Raw genomic sequence first — 23,874 nt, 5'->3', positions numbered from 1 at the left:
AATCAACTGCTGAGACATGTCAGTAGGAGTTAATTTTAAAAACAGATGTTAACAAGAGTGCACTAATGTGTAAGCTAAGGAAAAAAAACCCAAACCTTAAAAAACCCAAACAAAAACAACTAACAAGACCTATCTGGACCCAAAATGGTGGGTGGGGAGGGAGAAAGCTTATTTCCTTTCATTAAAAATCAGAATGAAACGTCTATAGTTAAACAACTTTATTAACATAGTCAAGCAGTGATTAACATTCACATCTATTATGTCACATCATACAAATGTAAATACAAAATTACTACAGTACAATATATATTCTCTGCATGATCCAAAATATTTGGTGGCCCCAAAAAACTCTCTTTAAAATTCAGCAGCTTATCAAAAATTAAAACCGTATTATTCTATTTAAAATGAAGATCTGTTAGCACAGAGTTAGACTTCAAGAAATATCAATTTAGTACAGTTTGAGAAGTTGCAGGAGGATGTTTGAAGGACACATTCTAACATAGTGTGGCAGGTACAGGAAACATCAGATTTAAAGCTTTTTAAAAGCATAACTCATACAACCTAAGTTGTCAGCAGAAAGATCCAGTTATTTATAACTAAAGCTAAAACTACTAAATTATTGCACCCAATGGTAACATGAATATTAAGTGTAAAAGTGTTTTGTAATATGAAGCCACATTTAAACATCTCACAGATAGCCTATTAAGTAAAATTAATTACACAGTATTGTCTAATTATTATCTCCATAATAAAAAAAAAACACACACCATATCTTAATTTGGTTATATATTCACAGACAAAAACAACAATGAAGCAGTACAGGGAAAGCACAGCGGAAGTACAGCAGAGCCCCTTTACGAGGCTGGTATGAGGAGGGACCAGCATTGCCTTCTAGGCTAACCATGTTATAATAGGCTTTTCGGAAGCCTACTATATGCAAACAGCCAATGCTGCATAATAACAAGCCATAGTATAAGGGGATGCTATGGTAGATGAACAAAAATTATAATAAAAGGGAAAACACTATTTTCCTAAATAGTGATATAATGCTTGGCAAAGTAATTTGGTTTGGTTTTAAAATGTACAAGAGGTGGGAAAATAATCATTTAAATTCGCTCAAAATCATGAATACATTTTTTAAAAAACAATACATTCTGGGGTACAAATCACAATAACCAGATGTTATAATTTAAATGTATACCTTAAAATTAATAAGTATAATAACTAGGCAAAGATAAAGAATCCTCTACATACATCATCAGTGGGGGAAAGATCTACATTAAGATTGAAAAAATTAGTCACAAGTCACCTGTAAAGTGTACAAGTGAATGAAACTCTTATGTCAAGTTTAATTTTTAAGAGGCATTAGAAGTATCTCCATATTTAATACAGTATTAAAGGTACTAAGTAGGTATACAATGCTCTTGAATGGTATTACTAGATAATATTCACACAGTTCTTTATTTTTCTGCTTTTTCATCTAGATTATCCCAGGCCTTTAACGATCTGAAGACCAGATTTCAATGCCTACTCTTCAATAACAGTATAGTAGTAACAGTTAGTGTTTCCCTCCTTGTATTATTTGCAAAAGTAATTCAATAAGCAAAGCTGTGTGTATTTGAAAGTACTACTAAAGGAAGAATTAAAATTGCAGTTATGCATGACACACTCTTCTCTTGGGAAGAATGTTTGTGCACCGTTATCTGTTAATACATTCAATATGAATAATATAGATATATTATATGAAGCAAAAAAACCACTTTTTTCTTTATGGCAAAGTACTTCAGATAAATTTAGACAAAAGGGTTTAAGACATAATTTAATTCTGACATTTCAGCTATGTAGTATTTAATATAGGACAGAAAAATTTCCACTTTACTATCTTGAGAGTTTGGAGAAAAGGAGAACCAAACTGAACTCACTTTCAAGGTAAACCTACATGTAAAAGGCTCGCCAGGAGGGATTTATACCACCTTAGTCTGCAAAAATGACTGGAAAAATTAGGCTAAATGGGAAGATGCTTCATGAAATACACTCAAAAACAAAGAATATGTATGATGACCCTTTATAAGCATATGTGACCAAAGCAAAAAGGATACAAGAGTATTCACCTGAGATAAAACTTGTATCTGAATATTTTATAACTAAGTAGACAAAGCATTTCAATACAGGAAAGTCAGTTGAAATTATTTTAAAATATACATCTGATTCTATTTTACAATATATGCAATTTAAGCAATTCATATCAATGAAAAAGTCTTAACAAAAAAAATCACAGTGTTTATCAATATGTTAATTACAAAACGTATGCTACTTATTTTGTTTTAAAGATGTAATGGCTTGGTTAAGTGTTTTTAAATCTATTCTTCTGAAATCTAACTTGCGTCACAAAATCAAGTAGCAATAATGTAAAAGCATTAGAACTGGCTCTTAAAGATTATTTACATGTTGATTATTTGGGAAATAACCAACCCAAAAAATATAAAAAAGTGATTTTTTTTTTTACATAGTATGAAGTTAGTATTAAAGATTAGACAATACAAAAAGCAAAATTGTTTCCTGAATAAATGAGTATCTGTGGCACTAAGTTCACTTACTAATGGATAACATGGAACTGTCAAACATGCATTTAAATTATATTAAATACACTTTCTGTTTCCAACTTAGGTTGATCAGCAGCTTTTGTTCTGTTAGAATCCTTCAAAGAGAGAAGCTTGAACAGGAAAAAGAAGGCATATATATAAAACAGTAAACACTGACCTCCTGAGGTTCCTACAACATAAAAATATTCAAGTAGAAAATCTACATCACTTAGCAGCGGCTATCTCTGTAGTTGAGCACACTAACAGCACTTTAGTGTGTAAGGAGCAGATGAAGGAAGCCGTGCTTTAAGCATGCCAAGAGGCAGAAACACTGGAATGTAACAAAGACAAACTCACAATTCATAGACATTCAGTCAACATTCAACACTATTAAGACTACACAAGAATCAAGTTGCTTATATATATATATATATATATATCCCATGATGTTTTATCAGAATAAATGCTAAATCAGAGCTTACCTCAAAAGATAACTTAAATGGCTTCTGCAAATTCCTATGCTATACTATGCATCTGAAATATAAATTAGGAAGAAACAATAACCTGGGAGGAGGGGGACACCCCCAAAAAACCGCAACCCGATCTCAGGTTATCAGTCATATTTACTTAATTTTATTTTCTATTTTTAAATTAAATTTCCTTTTAATTTAAAAACTGGTTAAATTACTAAAAAAATGAGCATTCTTACGTTACATATCTGCCCAACTGGAAACCAATTTCTAATCAAACAGGTGACAATACTGCGTTTCTAGTCAATATAGAATTGTCAATCACAGGTCCAGATAACTTTATTGAAGGTTGTTTTTATGTTTGTTTTAAAATGTTTAGAGAATTTTGCCATTTCTTTCAATTTAAAATACTACCTATTCTAGAATATTAAAATATCTCCCATATTAAATTCTATAAAGTATTCAGAATACTACACAATATCATTAGAATTTAAGGATAAAATAGGTACCCCTAGTCAGATTTTAAAGACTAACTAGGAAGCAAATTTTGAGTTCCCAGTGAACCAATGGTACTAGAAAGAAAAATGCTACATACCCTTTGGATCCAACTTATAATTAAAAAAAAAATTGGACATTAGAAAATATAATTTCAGGCCCTACAGACTGAAATTTGCAAAGCCAAAGTATAGGAAAGGTGAAAGAACATGTTAAAAAACACACACACACACACACACACACACACACACACAATTTAACAAAAACCTTTCTGCATGCTATCATGCATTTAAAAATTTTAAAAACGGTATTTATAAACACACACATACAGCTCAAACTTCAGTGCAATGGCTGTATCATTCAACACTTTTAGAAGAACAGAACCATGCAAAGAGGAGCAACTGCTTATAAAAATGGTTATTCAGTATTTATTCTGCAATGCAAAGGTGACAAACTAAAATATAAAAAGGTTGTTATGGCTTAACATTTTTGTTGCAGATTAAATATGCAGCATTGAAAAATGGAAAGGTGTGGCTTCATCTCTGACCAGCAGAGTTAAAAAGAAAAATCTCTCCATTTTCCTTCATCATCATGGGATACACTGTTCAGGCAATCCAAATTAATAAAGACTTGCACTTTCATATGGACACAAGATCAAGTGTACCAGTTAAGGTTTTCACATTCACAGTATATAAGAAAATACACATGGAAGGAAAAGTAAAGGGTTAACTTAACAAGGATTTATTCACAGGAATACAAGTAAGTAGAGAAAAATAACAGAAAAGCTAAACAAATGAAATGAAGAGGATCCAAATCAACTTTCACTCTGTAGCTTTTTACTTGCACCCTGTGTGCATATATCTAGGGCACAGAGGGCCACCAACATGCGCCAATACAGTGTAGGAACCCTGCATTACATCCATTAACTTAAACATTATCTTTAAGATCATGCTTTGAACAAAAAAGAAAGCTTAGAAGGCAATATGTTGAGTGGGAATAAACATCGAAATATAGCAATCATGTCTTTAACTTCTACATTTGTCTTTATGTGCCAACTAACATTTATGCAGCCTCTTACAGATCTTTTACCATGTAATTTAAGTTTTAGAAGTTTTGATAAAATCACTAGTATATAACCATGCAGAAAGCACATCACACTTGACAGCACAGAGGCAAAGATTTTGCACAGGTATATCAGCTTTCCACATTGTGCAGGTTACACACAATACAATATCAATCTTATTTCCTAACAGATCCTAAAAAGGTATTTCAAGGCCTAGCTGTAAACTACAGTACTTTATATCTATATTCTTAATAAAAATAAAATCCACAAATCTTAAAAAGGAATTTTAAATGCAGGGCTATATTGACTTGGTAAACTGCAACACAAACTGGCGCAACAGAGGTAAATGAATACCAAACTCACTCTATGTGATGCAAGCATGCTACTTACTTTCCCACTAATTTACTTTCAATCACTAGGAGCCAGAATGCATGCCTGAACCTTAAAACTGCACTTTAAAAATAACATCTTGGCCTAGAAATTAAATCTAATGAAGTACAACCATCAAATTATACCCACTACCTTAATGTTTTAATGCAAAATCGAGAGTTCAATCTTTAGTTTGATATGTCCAACCCCATTTATTCCTCCCTCCCTGCCCACCCCACAAAGGTAAAAGGAGTGACTCATTTGGCATTTCACAGGGTGCTTCATTGTTTAAAGATTAGTTTTTTTTATTTCCAACTTTTTTTGGGGTACCTTAAACTGTAACTTCCAAGAACCTGCTTCTATTTTGGGTAGGCAAGCTGATTTTAATTCTGTTAGCTTCTTTTGTGTAGTTCTTTATCAGCATGCAAAAACGAGGTCCCATTGTGTGTGGGAAAATTTATAAAAACCTTTAAATTAAAAAAATAAAATAATAAAAAAAAAGCTTCTTTACTGTTCGTCACTGCCATTCTTAGGTTTCCTTTATTGGGTGCTATAGAAATTTTCCTCTCTCGGTTATCCCTATGCATCAATTATATAGTTCTTGTTTTGGTACAATTCCCCATTAATATTCCAGAATGTAATGTTTTGTGAATAAACAGGTTTTTTTTTTTTGCTTCTTCACATCCAGTGTGGAGTTGTAATTTCCACCCACAAAGGCTCCAGGTGATGTTAAAACGTTTCCCAACATCGACTTAATACAGCAACACCTCCCTCCCGCCCCTCCCAGTAGGGTTGGGATTGTACTGTATTCCCTACTGGTTTACCCTTCCCCCCTGTAAAGGGTAACATTTTCCCTGGGTGCAGAGGCTCCCTCATGGTCTCCAAGACTGAAGGACCTGTAAGAAAAGAAAACAATTTTATACTTTAACAATTGTTTCTCTTTTAAAGCCAGTGGAAGACAAAATTAATCAAGTAATGATGCTATCTCTGCATAAAGAAAATGAGAAATTGGACAAATTGCCAAAGGTTATGTTAGTCAGTGATAACCATGTTGCTTCCTTCTCCTATGTCTCTCAACTGTCAAATGCATATAAAAAGTGAAACCAAGCTGGGGACATGCAGAGAGGCGTGCAGCACTTTTTATATATGAAATGTGCCTTCTAGGATGCACAGTCTAATTCTTTACCTCCCTTTGCACACTGGGCTCCAATGGGAAGCCAGTAATTTCTTACATAAGTTGTCTTCTTCAAAATTAACCAGCACTTTCTTTAGGACAATCACTTTTCTTAGTGAGAATTAAAACATTATCCTTTTGCCAGTATTCCCAATATAAAGCAAATGAAAATCCAACCCATCAAAAAATGAAAGAGCATTATTTTTGGTTGTCTGACATTTTTGCTTAGGCACTAAAGGTATTCACACTGCAATAGGGTCACTATATTTAACACTTGCCCTCTTGTTCCTAATTAATAATTCCTCTGACCCTATTTTACTTGGTCATTTCCTATACTCTCAGGACTCTTGATTTCCCTGGTAAGGACTTTTTCAATGCTAGCAGTTTTAATGATAAGGACATTAAGAAATTAAGGTAGATTCCTGGGAGATTCTAACTAGTTCCTGACAGTGAAACTTGCACAACAAAACACTACTAACCACTCATGCTAACGTCTGGACACTTATAAAAGACCATGTTGAATTCACAGAGGGTGATTAGCCCATCTGTGGAGAAGTATGAGCAACCCCTTTCTCTGCCCCTGAAAAGAGGGAAGAGTAGAAAAAAGGCAGGAATAAAAGATATTGATCCACTTTTATCTCTAATTCGAGAAAACTGATAATTCTTACATACCTTGTCTCAGAACATGGTCATCACAATTAACTCCTAATTGGTGATATGATAAGAGCCCACAGAAGGTAATAAATCTCAAAGTGCTTAACACTTAGCTCACAATTGAATCTATGGCCTTTGATGCTAAAAGTCATTCTCATCTATTGTGTTCTCATGATTTAACATAAGTGAATCAAGCACTTTTCCAAAATGCTAAGGCCACAAAACAGCTATTAGGACTCAAGACCATAGTGGGACAACACACACGAAGAGCTCTGAGACATTCCAGAGGCTGCACATCTATTTCTACTGTCTTCCAGGTTAATTAGACAACTTGGATGTTGAAATCTTTCCAGGTTTAAAACCTAGCTCAGAGCAAACAAGCAACCAAACAAAAATTTCAACATAAAAGGTAATTCAGTTTGTTATATAACTTTTGGACACACATTGAGTACACTCTCTGGCCCTCTAGTAAAATATGTCTCAGCTCATGTTTAAAACCTAAAGAAGTATATCCGCTGGTTCACTAACTTAGTGTGTTAGGCAATATATTATAAAGTTCTGGCATCACATATAGTACAGCATTTAATCTTCAGTAGAACTCAATGAAGAAAATGAGACCAAGAGACCTGAATTGTTAGTTCTACTTAATAAGAACAGAAAAACTCAATGAACAAGAATCCAAGTGGATTCTTTACCCCTCTCTCGCACCAAACCAAAACAGAATCTTTCAATGTTCATTTTAAATCACAGTGCTGGGGCCCGTGATAGGTGCTCAGTAAAATGCATGTTGAAGATTGAATATTAAATATTCTTAGCTGAGCCCAAACCCAGTTCCAATTCTACTTGGGTTATTCCTAAAGCTCACTACATAGAAAGTTCTTGGTATACCAGAGACTATAAATTCTGTTTTAAAACTAAATAATTTCTACTTTGCCACAGTGAATGTTGGTGATTTCTTACAGGGCATAAAAGGAATAGCTGAAGCAATATTAAACAATCTAATTAGAATGCCATCTTGGATCTCTTTCTAGTTAGGATTCAGAGTGGAACCAATGCATTTTATCTTGCTTGATGGTCCTCTAAAAAGAAGTTTTCCAGCCTTCACTTAAGTAATTTTAAAGTCCAATACAGATGAGACTATTTTATTCAATCTCTGTAGAAAACAAACAGCTTTTACTCTATTCAGTAATTTTAGACTGCAGTCCTAAGTTTCTTTATCCTGAAAAGTTTCAAACTTCTTACAACTTACCCCTAATTATGGGACTGCAGCTTAAGTGTATGAGGTTAAACACCATAAAAAGCTGCAAGACGCTCTTTTAAGGGAGGCGGAAACTGGTCAGAGAAACGCCTCCAATTTTCATCCCCAACTTGATTTTTAAATCCATGAAGAATCTGCAAAGATTGAAAAAAATCATTAATTTATCAATAACAAAAGAGAAAAAACTCAGATCTGCATAGCTTCTGAAATCAAACATTGATTTTATTCTACAATTTTTATCCATTTTAAAGTAATAATTCTCCAGCTTTGTTGTGTTCTATACCATTCCATGTCTTGCCTAAAAGCACCTCACTGAATATGCTAAACAGTGTTTTGAGAGGTTTAGAATTTAGCAAGTGTCCTAGTAAGATGTACTCTAAGCAATCTCTGACATAATATTTATGAAAAACAAATAAAAAAGTATGAAAGTCACCCACAGGATAAAATTTCTATGCTATACTAAGTTTTTTCAAGTAGGAAATACACAAGGCTTTGGGTTCATGGCTATGACTAAAGTTCAAATATGTAACAGCATCTTATTTCTTGTTTTGTTATGGTTGAGTTCCAAGAACAGTTAATCAAATGGGGAAAGGGGACGGGGAAGGCTACTTAAACAAAGAACTATATATAGGTTTTAATCCCTGTGGAGACCACTTAGATTTACTTTGTTCAACAGTTTATATTATACTCCAAATCTCAGCTGTACTTGAAAATATATGCTAATTTTCATAGGTGGGGTAATGGGACATGAATCAGTGCTACTACTTGAAAAAGTATTTTCAAAGTGCATGCTCTATTGATACAGAATCACTGCTGTATCTTCAGAAAAGATTAAGCCAATTTTTTTTACTGAGAACAAAGGTTGTATAGTCTACCAATATTGATTTGAAGAGTCTAAGTTTCATATGAAATATAAAAATAATTTAAACTTTCCAATTAGGACAGTCCCATGATATATATATATATATATATACATCATAAAGACTTTTTAGTTACCTTACAGAACATGTCTCTCAGATCATCTTTTGGGTTAATCCATGATGCAACAGCATCACAAAAAAATATAAAATCCTGTAATAAGAAATACATCTTAGATTGATATATTTGTCAAAACATCAAAAACATATCTAAACCAGAATATCATGACAGAATCCTAGTGAAAAAATTAGAGGGGGGGGAAATCAACTATGATTATGAAACTTAGAAATAATTACCCCTATTACTCCACCATGAAGGAACCTCTACTCATTCAGTTCATATTGGCATTTAGTGCCCGTCTACATTTTATTTTACATAACAAAACAAAACCTCTGTCTAGTAACGATGTAGCATCAGGAATGGACTGAAAGCACCAAATGAGCATCAAATTTATTAGATTAAAAAATTATATAAATCCAATGATCTTACAGTTCTGACTAGCCTAAAAATAATTTCAAGTTAGTTAAAAGTATATACCAAATAAGCTTGAAGTATAGGAATTAAGAGGCCTAAATTTCAAGACCCATCTTCAGATAGAAACTTAAATGAAATGACCAAAAGTCAGAAGAAAAACTAATTACGTAGTTACAAATAACACCTAACCCAACCTAACCAAACCCAACTCAAACAAAAGGAACAAAAAACTCAATGCTCAAATAATTACTTAAAAGATTATCAGGTTGTAAGATTATCTTCTAGATAATAAAGTGGTAACAGGCTTATTATGCTTTACATATTTCACTAAATAAAGTATTTAAAAATATTGACTATCATACTGACACAATTCAACATGACATTCAAGATATTGCTAATGTTCTGACATGTCAACTATTTAAAATTTTACTATTAAATTCAGAAAACCTCATTAATTAAAAAATTTACTAATGTGTATAAAACACATATTTAAGCAAATAAAATGCCATGTGCCTAAAGTTCATGATTTATTCAAATTATGACTCCTTATATCTTCCAAATATCAAAGTCTGATGTTAAAAACTCAAATATATACATTTCTATTAATAGGATATGACTGAACATTTAAACATAAAAAATAAAGCTTATGACATTTTCTCTTAACACTGTCCAAATACATATGTAAAAAGTATAAATTTCTACCAATTCTTAAGTTGGTAGTGATTTCATGACCATCCACGTGTTACTTCAAATGTTAATTCAAAAAAGAAAAAAAATTAAAATCTCAGTGGGAAAGCATTCCTTTTCAACATTAGGTAAACATATCAGATACCTCTAAAATACATTTCAGGTGACAAAAAAAAAAAGTTCTAAACTATTGAAAAAAAAGAATGCCAGGAGGTTATTTTGCAACTAGGAACCACCTATAAAGATAGTATTGGCTTGTTTTAATGGTAAGTTATTAATGTTTTACAAATATGAAAGTAGTCAAAAAAAGGTTTCTTCCAGTTCTAATTTGAAAGTTTTCAATGCCTATCACCTGCTTCAATCTGAATTTTGTAAGTTGGCAATTCATAATGTTTCTTAACCTAAATTCAACAACATGGTAATTATGACAGGAAATATCAAAAGGTCTCAATTAAAAAATGTTCAAAGCACCCATCTCTTGGAAGTGAAAAATTAGTTTCTTGATAGCCCCGCCCATACTTTTTGTTTTTTACAATTTATCTGTTGAGGAACCTGGGGCATCTAACTTAAGAGTTTCCACAGCTTTCTCGCATTTTGTTCATTTCACATACATGATATCAATCAATATGTTCCTGTTTTATGTGTCTTGCAAACTGGCAATTGGATCTAGAGGTTTGATCAGACTCATGCTTGATACTATTGCCAAATGATTTTTAAAAAATGCTAAAGCTGTCTAAATATAATATGCACTAAAATAGGAAACAAAATAAGGACAAATAAATCATAAGTTCTCAAAATTAAAGCAGTATTCTATTTTAGTCGCCGAGTTTCTAAATTTGTTCACTCTTCTAAGTGTAGAAATCCTCAAACTCAACAAACTGATATTCAGGGACGGGAGACATATACAAAGGAAATCAATGAGGTCTAAATGTGAATGAAAGCAGCTTTGGCTTAATTCAATACAAGAATGTAACTTCATTCTCCCAATGTGCTATTACTGTATTTCATGACAAATAAAAGATTTAGGAAATAAAAACTGGTCATTTCAGATATTAAGAAATATATAACATTTAAAACACAATTTGTTTTAGGATCTTTTAAAAAATCTGTAATATTTTTATAAAGTGTTAAGATATTTCCCCCTTTAAAGTTTCATTATTCAGAACATTAAAAATTAAAAACAATTCACTATGAATATCTTACTTGGATTACTCCACTGGGATTCACACTGATCATGGTACAAATCCCACGAAATGCTGAATCTTTTTCCTCATTGTCCCTTATGTTTCTCAGAGAGGTGCACCTATTAAATTATAAAATTGAGTTTAGAATTTAAGTAGGAAGCAGATTCAATTACAATGCTAATGGACAGTATTTAATGGAATAAGCTCCACAGTATAATGTTTATATTCCAAGAATTTTCATAAAGCTTAAAGTTTCTCACATTTCCCGTATGTGGGCCCATCTAATCTCAATATAGTGAAAGCCTTGAAATTCTCATTTTCTTATTAGTAGATTGCATCTATGAAACGGACAATTGATTTTAATCCTCCATTTAAACTTTAATGAGCTTGAGCCAAAAGTAAATTACCAATTTTTAAAACTGTATTATGACTTGTATTCCATTAAACACTACTAAAAATGACTTGAATTGAAAGATTATCAATCGAAAGAAGCAGAACATAGGATATACTGCCACAATATAAACTTATTATAGAACTTATGGTGTAGATGTTTAACTTTTACATTAACAAGCAAATAAGATTTTTATACATAACAAATTTAAACATATATTTCTAAATGCAGTCCAACTTTTCAAATTAACTCTTAAAAAGAAACATAATGCAAAAACCTAAATTTATAGAATTGCATGCATCTTTTCTTTACTGGTGGATATTTAAATGCTTTTTATGTATAATCAAGCTTTTTAACACAGCAAGCATGTGACAATCTTATCCCATGCATCAATTAGTCGTTAGCCACAACATAAAATAAATATACATGACGATGCTACTAAAAACCTCACAAACCTGATAGGACAAGATTAGTCACATGGTTGGCAATGATTAAGGATTGTGATTTTTGTAACCAACTGAAAATATATCTAAAAGTGAGATAGAAAGAGAAAGAAAGAGTGAAGAAAAATGAATTAAAAAAAAAGATTGAATAATACACACCAGGGTCTTATAAACTGCTGTAGCATGGGGGCCACCTCTTGAGGACAAACGTAACCAAGACGACCAATTGTTATTGCTAAGGTAACGCAATCACGGTTATACACCACCAAACGCCAACCAAGACATGAGCAAATGAGGGGGAAGGAGAAAAAATAAAGAAAAAACAACAAATAACTCAGAAACAGAAACCAACAGAATTTGTGTATGATAATAAACATAAGATTTCACCAGTGCTGTTTATTACCACCCCCTAAAATAAGGGGCAGCAACATATATGGCATACTCTTGAAAAAGGAAAAACAAAAGGAATTGAAAAAACTTTAAAGATTGAGAGAACACCAAAAACCATGAATTGCTTTTCTCGCTCAATGAAGTGTCAATATATCATTTTGTGTTAATAAAAAGATGAGCGATTAAATAGATGACTTAGAGATTCTTCATTAAAAGCCAGTTGAAATTTCAGAATTTAATAATGCAATCTGTGTTTTCCCCAAGAAATATTAGCAAAGGTGAATGATTACATTTCTGAATCGTCTGCTCAAACACATTTCTCGGAGGTTAAAATTTCTCACTTCTCCATATTTCTTTTATAAGTGATTTCTAGTCTTTGAAAATTATCCAGGAATTTAATCCAAATTTTAGAAAATTTTTTGTTTGTTTAACATTTCCAAAACAAACCAGTGGACCATTTGTTGCCTGATATCAAAATCAACTGTCAAATTTTAGGTGTTATGGTACACACTAAATGGATTGGAAAATTGCTGTGCTATGTCAGATCACATTCCAAAAACCCTCTAATGGTGATAAACTCAGGTAACAGTCTACTTATTTCATACCGTATCTAATATAAAGAAAATTTAGCCAGTCCACTGTAATAACATGTGATATGTGGACCAAACAAATATTCTCTTTGCTATAAAAGGCATAGCACAAAACAGATAAAACATTATACTGATTACATGCTAGTATTTTATTTAAAATGGGAATTAATCAAACATATATTCACCATCCAAATTCAGGAAGTCCTTAAACTTAACAAAGAGCTAAAACAAGTGTAATTCAGAACTGCATTCTGCAATTCAAAGATACATACATATAAATACATTTATACACAACGGGAAAAAAAATACAAACAGAAAACAAACCATGAGGTGCTTTAATGGTGTTCTCTCAAAAACTTACAGGTTAACCTTTCATAAAAAAAGGGTGGGGGGGTAAAGAAAAATGTTTAAGGATTACTTGAAGCAAACTACACAGATAATACTAAAATCCAGCAGATTTATATGAAGCAAGAGAAAGAAAACCTATGTTTAAGACACAAACTATGCAACATTCTCATTAAACAGGCAAGTATGAACAATCCAATGAAACATGCGATAAAGCAGATGATGATCCATTGAAAAAGTTCAGTGTAGGATATACTAATTTGGAAAAAAGCAAAGAACTGTACACATTAAGGAATTGGCTTTATGAAATGTTAGGATAACACTTAAGTTGCTAAAATCTATAGATATTAGCCATTGACAATGATTTTGCTTAATTAATGTCTCCCCCTTTTGGGTAAGGAGCAAGGGAAACATTTTCTGCAGCCACTTGCAGTAAGACTATGCAGTAAGTAAATGCTAAGCATGTTTCTTAATCACATCAATTCAATCCATCAATTTGAAGGGTATTATCAACCACCTTTTGATTTACTTAGGGTAGAATCATACTTAGAATATAATCTTATAGATAAAGCCAATTTGTTAAAGAAACTGTAACAAAACTCACCAGCTGATATCCCACAAGAAACTTTAATATACATTACACTCAACATTTATTTGCAGTTATGCATTCACATTTAAAAATAAATAGGAAGTTTCTTTAGGTTCATGTTCATCAGTAATTTTATGAAAAGTGTTCTAAATCTGAATGTCATGTATAGGTACTGCATTCTAAAGAGATAAAAACCCGACAAGATTTCATAACCATCCTATACACAGACGTTTGTATTTTTCAGCAAGAAAATCTAAATCATTTTATGATAAAACAGTACCCATACAGCCAAACAGCCATATAACTGTTTCATAATTAAGATTTCCTTCCATACCAATAAACGTATCAATTTTAATCATATTAGGCTACCATACTTTCTATAATTAAAAAACATAAAATTAAAATGCCTTATAAAACAAATTTTCTTAATTAGAAAACCTTATACTGATCTTTACCCAATATTTTGTAAAGACCCTTATTGACTATGAATGTAATATTGGAATTATCCTAGTATACAAAGAGATATGCCTGATTGAAAACAAAATTTACATCTTTTATCATTATTAGCAAAAATTGGAGAAGGTGGAAAGAGATTACCCTGAAATGTGTTCTATAGTATGGAAGGTACTCTTTAATATAAACATGCTCCCTATAAATGCAAAAGAGAAACAAGCCTCCTGAATAAAAATCCCACAAGTATTGCTTAAGTTCTCAATTTGAAGAAAAGTATACAATGAAATAGAAAATACATATGCACCATTGTAAACCAATTAGCCAATACATTGCAATCCATTTTGGCCCCATTTTTACAGATTAAAAAAAATCATTACTTTCCAGCTCCCAGTTATTCTCTGAATAATGTAAAAGTAAAATTCATATTGTTCAATAATTATTTTAGCTAGGGTTCATTTTAGGGAGTATTAAAACACTCGAATAGAGAAAGTGTTTTTTGAAAGTTTCTGAAAACTAGTAAAGGAATGCAGCTAAAACAGTACACTTCATTACTGTGAATCCAAAATAGCTGTTAATAATAAACTGGGTTTTTAAAACTAGCTTTGGTTTCTCTACGCATCTTAATTTAAAATTAAAAGGCAAGTCATTTTCTCTTCACCAAAACAGTTCAGTCATATGGTACCTGTATTCTCTAACAACGTCTTTGGTGTGTTGGGTCTGTTAATGATTTCTACCAGCTGGTGCAACACCATAGGAATATACGGCTGCATCTCTATACCTAGATCATCCCCCAAAGAGAAAGACAAAACACAAAATTCCATGTTAAAATATCAATTTTGTTCCCTTTATTAACTGTGACATAATCTATTTATAAAAAAATATAAAGCTCATTTAAATTAAAAAAAAAAGGCAATTACAAAAATATCATGACATCTAAAAATTTATACTTTTAAAGAAAAAAAAAACCTTACCCATTTGAATGGAGATTTCTCCAATTGCCCATGTGGCATTATTGCAGACTGAAATGAATTCTGGATTTAGGTTGGTTCCCAATATTGGCATGAAATCAGCTAGAAGAAAAATGTTTTTAAAACTATGTAGTAAATTTATCAATAGCAGTGTATTGTGCTTTAAAAAAAATCTACAAGGTGGGAACTGAAATGTAGTCAAGAAATAGTATTTTAAAGGTGCTGGTAATATTTATCATAAGAAGCTGAAGGACGCAATCTCTGAAATTTCACATGAAGTAAACTAGGAAATATAAATTCTGGTATATTCAGGTATCATTAAAAAGAGTTGGTCATGGGCCGGCCGAGTGGCTCAGTTGGTTAAGAGCTCGCTCAAGAGTTTGAGCTCTGAGCAACAGCGGTTCGAGTCCAGCCCGAGCTGAGCAGCCGCTGAGCTGCCATCAGGTAGCAGGATGGCTCAGCTAAAAAAAAAAAAAAAAGTCTTAAAAAGAGTTGGTCAGAGTAATCTCTCGTCATTAGTTTGAGAAAATTCAAACTAAAAGTGAGAAAAACACAATACAATAGAACTTCCTTCAAAGCTAGTTTTTCACACACACATATTTTTAAATCAATGATTTTGGCTTTTAAAATAACTTTTACCCTAGCACTCAGGTTGTGGTTTCTCAATATCATATTTTGACTTAAAAGAAATGAAGGCTCTCAGAAACATGTCTCATTGAAAGCTAAGGGCAAGAAATGTACCAAAACAAACCTGGACTGTTATATGAGAAAGGACTCAGTGCACCCATGCTTGAGAATCAGAAGTCAATCATTAATTCATGGCACTCAGTTACTATCTTTTCAGTTGTTAACTATGTGAGGTGATGGATGTTAACTAAACTTGTGGCAATCATTTCACAATACATATGTAAGATATACAACTATCAAATTATTATGTTGTATACCTTAAACATATAGAATGTAATATGTCAATTATATCTCAATAACCCCCCCACCCCACCCCAAAGCACAACTGTATCAAATGAAAAAGCCTTTTTGGTCAATGTTTTAAAACAAGGTTTATTAAGTCATGTATTACAAACAACTGTCATTCAAAATGATGGGCTATGGAAATGAAGAAAAAAATAACCCAAAATCCATTTAATCCATGGCTTTGATAGCAATTCAGGTTATGTTACTCAAAGAATCCCTTATCTTCACAGAAGGCTAAAACAAATGTGATGCTATTAAAACAGAAACACATTATTTACTTTTTAAAGTAAATCATTTGAAAAGTTCGCTATGATATCTGAAAAAGTATGCTGGTTTATCATGAGAAAACCTGATTATTATTTTTTCTGGATAAGTCTATTTAAAAAAGAGAGGCTATTCAGAAAGTATCCATGAACTAGCATTCAGTACCAAGGCTTGAAAGGCAGGCATGTCCTTTACTCCAAATTAATACTTTTTCAACTTTTCTTCAGTCATATGAGTGCCTAACAAGCTCCTGAAGTGATGTTGAGTTCAAAGGAACAAACAACAGGAGTTCCCATCCTGCCTGCTTCAATCAGAGCAGCTTTAACCAGTCAATCTACATAAATATTTCATGAAATCACATTTTAATAATAAAAAACATAGCTGATGTAAAAATAATGTTAAAAATTTCATCCTAGTAGAAGAAAATATTCCTACCTATACAAGGCTTAACATGTTGAAAGCAAGCTTTTGTCAGGTCACCCAGCAAGGCGAAGGAACTCTGTCGAACTTCTGGCATTTTATCCTACAACAAATAAGAAGAAATTAATCCCAATGTGACATAAAGAACCAAGTTTCAATTCACTTTTAATTTAATAAGTCTCACCTGCATGCACTGATACATTAATGTTAGGATGTTACTTCGGGCTACTAGCTGTTCAATGTTGCCTCCAAGTCCTTCAGCCAGGCCACTGAGCAAATCAAGGGCCACTATCATGAAGTCTTTATCTGGAGCCTCATATTGATCTGGTTGAGCATTGTTCAGCTGAAATCAGACATAAGTGTTTGAAAACTTACTTTGAATTAGTTACTGAACAAGTTTGTATACATTATGCCTAGCCTTAAAAAAAAGTTTATGATGCCAAGAAGGGAGAGAGATCTAAAATTTTTTTAAATACCATGGCTTGTGCAAGAGTCTTCTGTACTAGGTTTACACAGCGCTGATACACAGGTTCACAGTATGGAAGGAAGCCAGACTGCAGGGCTGTGGCAACTGAAGATAGGCACTAGAAAGAAACAAGTATACACCACAGGTAAAACTTCTGGGTACATTTAACATTATGGTAAAGGCTTGAAAGAGTACTCATTAAGATCCTGGTCACTTAGGAGCCTGCTCTACTAATTTACAGTAACAGGTTTATCTTCTCAAACCTGGATGTCTTTGGATGCCACGCATCACTGTTAAGTTTGCCAGCCGGTCAGGGGAGGTTTCCTCAGAAAAAAATGTAAAAAAGCTCCTATAATAAATATGAATGTTATTCTTTAACAACAGAATAAGTATTATATATTCCTATTTTTTTCAACTATAAGAGATATATTTACTTATCCTCCCATCCTGGTCAATGATGTGGGTGGACTGGGCATATTCTGAGCCCCTGCCTGAAATAAATCTATTTAGCCATAATAATTCATCTTGTTTTGTTGGGCCCGGAATTAGCCATTGCCCTTGGTCACAGAAATTTTTACTTCTCTGGCTAGGGACAATGCATGGCAGAAGTGGTGACCCCTGAAATGATAGGGGGAACAAGAATGACAATGGCTAAACTAGCTCTATCACTATCAATTCGCTTACGTTTAAATTACCACATTTGACAGTGTGTTTAGTTACTTAAATGTCATATTAAATTTCTTTTTGGTCTTTAAAGAAGTATTTAATATACACGGAAAAAAAAAATCAAACTAGACAGAAAAGGTATAAAGTCCCTCCTTATTAGCATCAAGTCCTAATGCTATCACATATGAGTGTATTTGTCTGTATACAATAAATAATATATAAAAGAGTTTCAACTATAGTTGATCCTTGAACTATGCAGGAGTTAGGGGCACTGACCGTCCCCCCTCATATAGTAAAAAATCCACAGAACTTTACCCTCCCTTAAAACTTAAGTTGTCCCTTGGTATCTGTGGGGGATTGGTTCCAAGATACCTCATGAACACCCCATATATAAAATGGGTACATCAGTGCATCTAATCAACCCGCTACATCTATGGACTCCCCAAATGTGGATCAAAAGCAGTACAGGTACTTACTGAAAGATAATCCACATATAAGCGAACCCGTACAGTTTAAGGGTTGGTCGTGTATTAATTATGGTATAGTGTATATCTATATCAAGAAATGTTGTTAGAGATAGATGCATATATGCTGATATGGAAAGATCTCCAAAATAATTTATTATCAATTAAGAGCAGGTTAGAAAACATATATAATCCCTTGTCTACTTAAAAAAAAAAGCCTAACACTTCCATTATGCTTTTTGTATTTAACAGCATTTCTTAGTATAGATGTACTGTAATTAAGTAACGAAAAGTTACATATTTATTCAGCATTTTAAAGAAATGGTCTAGAATGTAAATTTAACACTTTTACTTATCACACACACCCATTTTTGATTTGGACACGTATTTCTGATGAAACACAGTTACATTAAATGTTACCAGCTTAGCATACCTCAAGTAAAGGGAAGAGATCTTTATCTTCATCCTTTAACATGTTCCATTTCTGGATCAGTGGAGGCATTAGCATCTGAATATATTCCTGTTTACAATGATGAAAACCACATTAAGCTCCACTATCATATGTAAACAGTCCATTTTGAGTCTATGAAAATTAAAGTCCATTTAGAGTAATGGTGTAAAATCATTACAGAATGCATTTTCAGACTCATTCTTTGTACCTGTAAAATTTATTTTTTGGCCTATCTTTTAATTTATATGACTTTGTTCTATTTTTGTGTCATCTTATATTCTTTTTGAAACAAAATGTATACAGATATACCACTACATAAAAATTACTTGATCACATCAGGGATGATTTGTGTAAGTTTTACTGTCTTGTGACTGAATTATTTTAGTCCTGGGGCCTGTGACATATAATATGGCTCTTGTACAGTACATTATAAACGACAGGTAAAACTTACAGAGATGTTTGTAGAAAAAGATTCATAATCATTTAAGTGTCCTTATTTAAACTGAAGAATCCATAAAACCAAGTAAACATAATAATAATAATGTAAAGAAGGGGAACAGATTACAAAGGGCCTAAGAAATAAAAAGACATCCCGAAACAAAACCAAACTAACATTGAGCAAATCTACAAACCAATTATCCTGCACCAAGTTTTAACTAAAGCTTTTATAATCACAATTTCTGAAGACTTTTTAAAAAGTAATCATAAACATAAAATCTACTCTTCAGCAGGGAATTTTGAACTATATTCAAATCCAATTCCATTCTCTTCTTCTACTCTGAACACTACTACAGATAGTCTGGCTTCCTAGCCACACTTCTGTGCCACGCCCTAGCGTTTTTAACCTATTATCCCAATATCTAATTTACCTACATATTCCCTAGACCTGTAAGTCCCCCTGAGAAAACAAAGATGTCTAGATGTGGTATTCTAAAGCTACACTGTTTATGAAATATAGATACAAAAATATTTGGAATTAAGTAAAACTTGAAAAGAGTATAAAACCTTTATCCCTTTTTCTTTAGTCACTCTACAAAGTGTTTTCCATTCATAGGAGATGCTGTTGTAATTCCTACACCAAGCAGATCTTTATTTTTTAATATCATTTAAAAGGTAAATACACTTGCTGCCTTTTAAAGGTGTATGTTCTTAAAGTAGAAAACACTAGTGTTCACATCTCCCAAAATATTGTAATTTTCAAATACATGTTAACCTATTGATTGCTATATATATTTTTCATAATGGTGAATCACAGACACTTACTGGTTTGTTTAAATGATGTCCTACTGAATCTGCTAATGTTCCTATGGCATCATAAAGAATGAGTAGGTTCTTATGCTGGTATTTACTAAATGCGAAGACCAAGGTATCAAGTATATAAGCAAGGTAAGGAACAAGTTCTGTACAAGCCTCCTCTTCTAGGGTAGCAAAGGCACTGTAATTAAAGAGAATATTGTTTAAGAAAAGGAATAATTTATAAGAGATAGAACACTAGGTCTATAGTTTATAGAATATCTATTTACACTTTACATGCCTATCTCCTTACCTTAGTGTACACACCAGATGCATATTTTTATTTCTTTCCCATTCCTCATCACCTCTTTCAAACAGACTGTCATTTATGCATCTAATATTTAATTACAAAGGTAAAATCTAAAATTAAAACTTGTTGGTTCTTAAACAATGTTCCCATTCTCAGGTAACTTACATTCTAGTGACTCTTCCAGATTACTAAAATTAGAATTAAAACTGTTAAACTCTAATTTCACTTTACCACAGGTCACAAAATGACATTTTTAACCCTCAGTGTTTGATATGGTATTTATTGTATACTTGAAAGTTGCTGAGAGATCTTTAACACTGTCACCATGCAAGAAGAGTTACCTATGTTAACTATGTGAGATGATTATCATGATCTTGGCAATCGTTTTACAATGTATATCAATATCAAATCATGTTGTAAACTTTAAACATATGCAATTATTACTCCTCAATAGTTAAAAATGTTTCTCTAAGCCCCACACTATACACTTAAGAGTGCATAGTATACTTGTTATTATGCATGGCTTATCTACTAGGACAAATGTACAAGAAAGGAAAAAACTCCAGGATCCCAGTGCAATGACTTCAATTTAGACCTAAATTTGTCCTGACTCTAAGGTATACCTGGCTCTTCATTTCTAAAATTAGGGTTTGTACTATCTTCTGTTCTACCAAGTCAGGAATTTCATAAAAATGATAGGCTTAAGCCACTTGTGAACAGTCCTGTTTATTAGCAAGTGTGAACTATTTCTCTATTTCCTTCACAGGACTTGCCATAAATTATAGTTGTTAGTACTCTTTACTAGCCTGTACATTTCAAGAGAGCAGGAACTTAAGCCCAACATTTAGTATACGCCTAACAATTAGCAGAGAGCTAAGACTGCATGCTGAATAAATAAACTACAGGAAACCAAACATAACCTGTATACTTTCCCCACATAAAAAAATTCTAGTGCTATTAATCACCAAAGGCCCCTGGTGTTCAACTTTCTTTTTTTTTAGCTGAGCCCTCCTGCCACCCGTTGGCAGCTCAGTAGCTGCTCAGCTTGGGCTGGGAATCGAACCAGCGACCCTGTTGTTCAGAGCTCGCACTCTTGAGTGAGCTCTTAACCAACTGAGGCACTCGGCCGGCCCTCAACTTTCTTTCATCTCATTAATAATTAAAACGGTTCTAGATTTTTGCTTCAGATCTGGGAAAGTCCAACTACATTTAAATTTACTTTACCTTTTCAACAGCTCTTTATCCTATTAAAAGTTAGTGGTAAAAGCAATTCTATTTGAAAAATTAAGAGCTATGTTTGGCAGGCCTTTTTAGAATATAAAGGTTTGTTTCAAAAAACCAAAATGTTTGTAGTAATGAAACTAAATGCTGGTTTGACATAAAAACAAGATAGCCCCAAACTCAACTGACAGAGCAGCTACTTAAGTAGATACACTAAGTGACAGAAAACATGTCACAGGGGGCTTCCTGTGGAGTTACAGTAGACCTGCAGACTAATAATGTGAATCTACTCTAACTTTGTTATTGCTTTAAGAGCAGGACACTTGCCATCACCACTCTAGAGGCCTGTGGGAATTAGGGTGAAAGAGAATTCTGTTATCATAACTACTGAGAAAAACAGTTTAAGGGATAAGGAATAGCAAAGACTAATGTCCAGTCAGTCACATTTGGATTTACAAAATCATCAGGTGAAAGCCACAGATAACAAAAACTTCATTAATGGTTTAATACCAACCATCTATCACAAGGTTGAAAATTAGTTTCTCATTGAAATACCCACTCCTTTCCCCCACAAAGAACATTTTATTACGCATCTGTCGCACCTGCAGGCAGCTTCTTGTACTCTCTTGTTGCTGTCCAGTATACGCTTTAGCAATTCTGTCATTAATGGCTTCAGGTACGTGTCTGGGGGCTGGCTGACTACCCAGTGTGCATAGCGGCTAAGAGTCCAGCACGTTATGGAGCGCACAAGAGCCTTTTTATCAGAGAGGCACTGAATGAGGTGAGGAATGAGCTCAGGCAGGTATGGGATCATGCCTTGCATGCAACCTACGAAAAAGAAGTAACAGAAATCTTTCAGAAAGCGCTAAAACATGGTTAAAATAAAATTATTTCAGTTGAATATTAAACCAATACGTGCATCCATGAAAAACAATCAGATCATCTTCACTGCAATTAATATACTGTAAACTGTTCTAAAATTATATATTAAAAAAAACACAAATCTAAAATGAAACCTAACTGCTCCTAAGTATCTTTCATTAGTGTTAGGAAAGCTCACTTTACTTCTGGTAACCAAATTATGACTTTCAGAAACTCCTGTAAAATGCTTCAATGTCTTAAAAATAATCCTTTATAGAGAATGATGACACTCATCATTCTTCTTACACTTACCTATGGAACCAAGTTATTTTTCTAGAAATGGAAATGCTTCTGACATCAGAGTCCTTGTTCTCTCATTCTGTTCCTTTTATTATAACAGCAGAAGAATTTGAAAAATACCTGGCTGAGGTTAGAAGTAAACCTATGGCTGTTTAATAAATAGTTAACTGGTTCAAAGTAAAACTTGTCTTAAGTAGGCTTTTGGATTCAAATATCCTTTTTCAGGTTAATGTGGATCATAGTCTTATTTACCCCATTATCAGCAACACAAGAGCAAAGTATGTCAATTTAGACTGAACAGTCTTGCGTATGGAGTAACAATTCCTTAAAGTAGCCTAGCCGCATTAGCACCTATTATGAACTTTAGAGTTCAAACTTGACTTAAGACTTACCTTCAGCAATTGCTCCTAAAACCAAGATGCCTGATTCTTTAACAACCCATTCATGATGAAAAAGTAATTCTTTCAAAAGGGGCAAAATATGTGGCAAAAGCTCATCACGATATACATTTGCAAGAACATCTAGGGCAGCAGCAGAGCATTTTCCTAAGGAAATATTTAATTCAGAAATATATTAACCTCTATTATCTTTTAGTTACATATTATGTAAAATGAGTATTTCTTGCACAACACTTTATTCATACCTTTACAGTTTCAAAGAATTCAATAGCCAGTTTGTCACATGAAAAAAATTCTATTAACAAGAATACTTTTTTATGACCAAGAATTAGCAAACTAATTATAAATTGA

At 32.9% G+C, this 23,874-nt stretch overlaps 1 protein-coding gene across 5 annotated transcripts in view; it reads right to left on the bottom strand.

The window, feature by feature from the left end:
* Positions 1-203: 203 nt before the first annotated feature.
* TNPO1 (transportin 1) overlaps positions 204-23,874 on the bottom strand; it is a 92,688-nt gene continuing 69,017 nt past the window's right edge. For 4 of the 5 annotated variants that reach the window (XM_019665063.1, XM_019665064.1, XM_019665065.1 and 1 more), the window contains 14 exons: positions 23,518-23,670; positions 22,567-22,792; positions 20,464-20,635; positions 19,183-19,269; positions 17,630-17,737; positions 17,338-17,496; positions 17,169-17,256; positions 15,501-15,599; positions 15,212-15,307; positions 12,322-12,397; positions 11,348-11,447; positions 9,062-9,136; positions 8,057-8,199; positions 204-5,875 (listed from right to left, as the gene is read on the bottom strand). In XM_019665063.1, coding sequence (XP_019520608.1) covers positions 8,092-8,199; positions 9,062-9,136; positions 11,348-11,447; positions 12,322-12,397; positions 15,212-15,307; positions 15,501-15,599; positions 17,169-17,256; positions 17,338-17,496; positions 17,630-17,737; positions 19,183-19,269; positions 20,464-20,635; positions 22,567-22,792; positions 23,518-23,670 — 1,547 coding nt within the window. In that variant the 3' untranslated portion in view covers positions 204-5,875; positions 8,057-8,091. Of the gene's footprint in view, positions 5,876-8,056; positions 8,200-9,061; positions 9,137-11,347; positions 11,448-12,321; positions 12,398-15,211; positions 15,308-15,500; positions 15,600-17,168; positions 17,257-17,337; positions 17,497-17,629; positions 17,738-19,182; positions 19,270-20,463; positions 20,636-22,566; positions 22,793-23,517; positions 23,671-23,874 lie in introns of those variants that run through there. The other variant, XM_019665066.1, reaches the window with a different exon arrangement.

The sequence above is a fragment of the Hipposideros armiger genome, unplaced genomic scaffold, assembly GCF_001890085.2.
Source record: "Hipposideros armiger isolate ML-2016 unplaced genomic scaffold, ASM189008v1 scaffold_432, whole genome shotgun sequence".
Taxonomy (NCBI): domain Eukaryota; kingdom Metazoa; phylum Chordata; class Mammalia; order Chiroptera; family Hipposideridae; genus Hipposideros; species Hipposideros armiger.
This window is presented reverse-complemented; position numbering and strand designations above follow the sequence as displayed.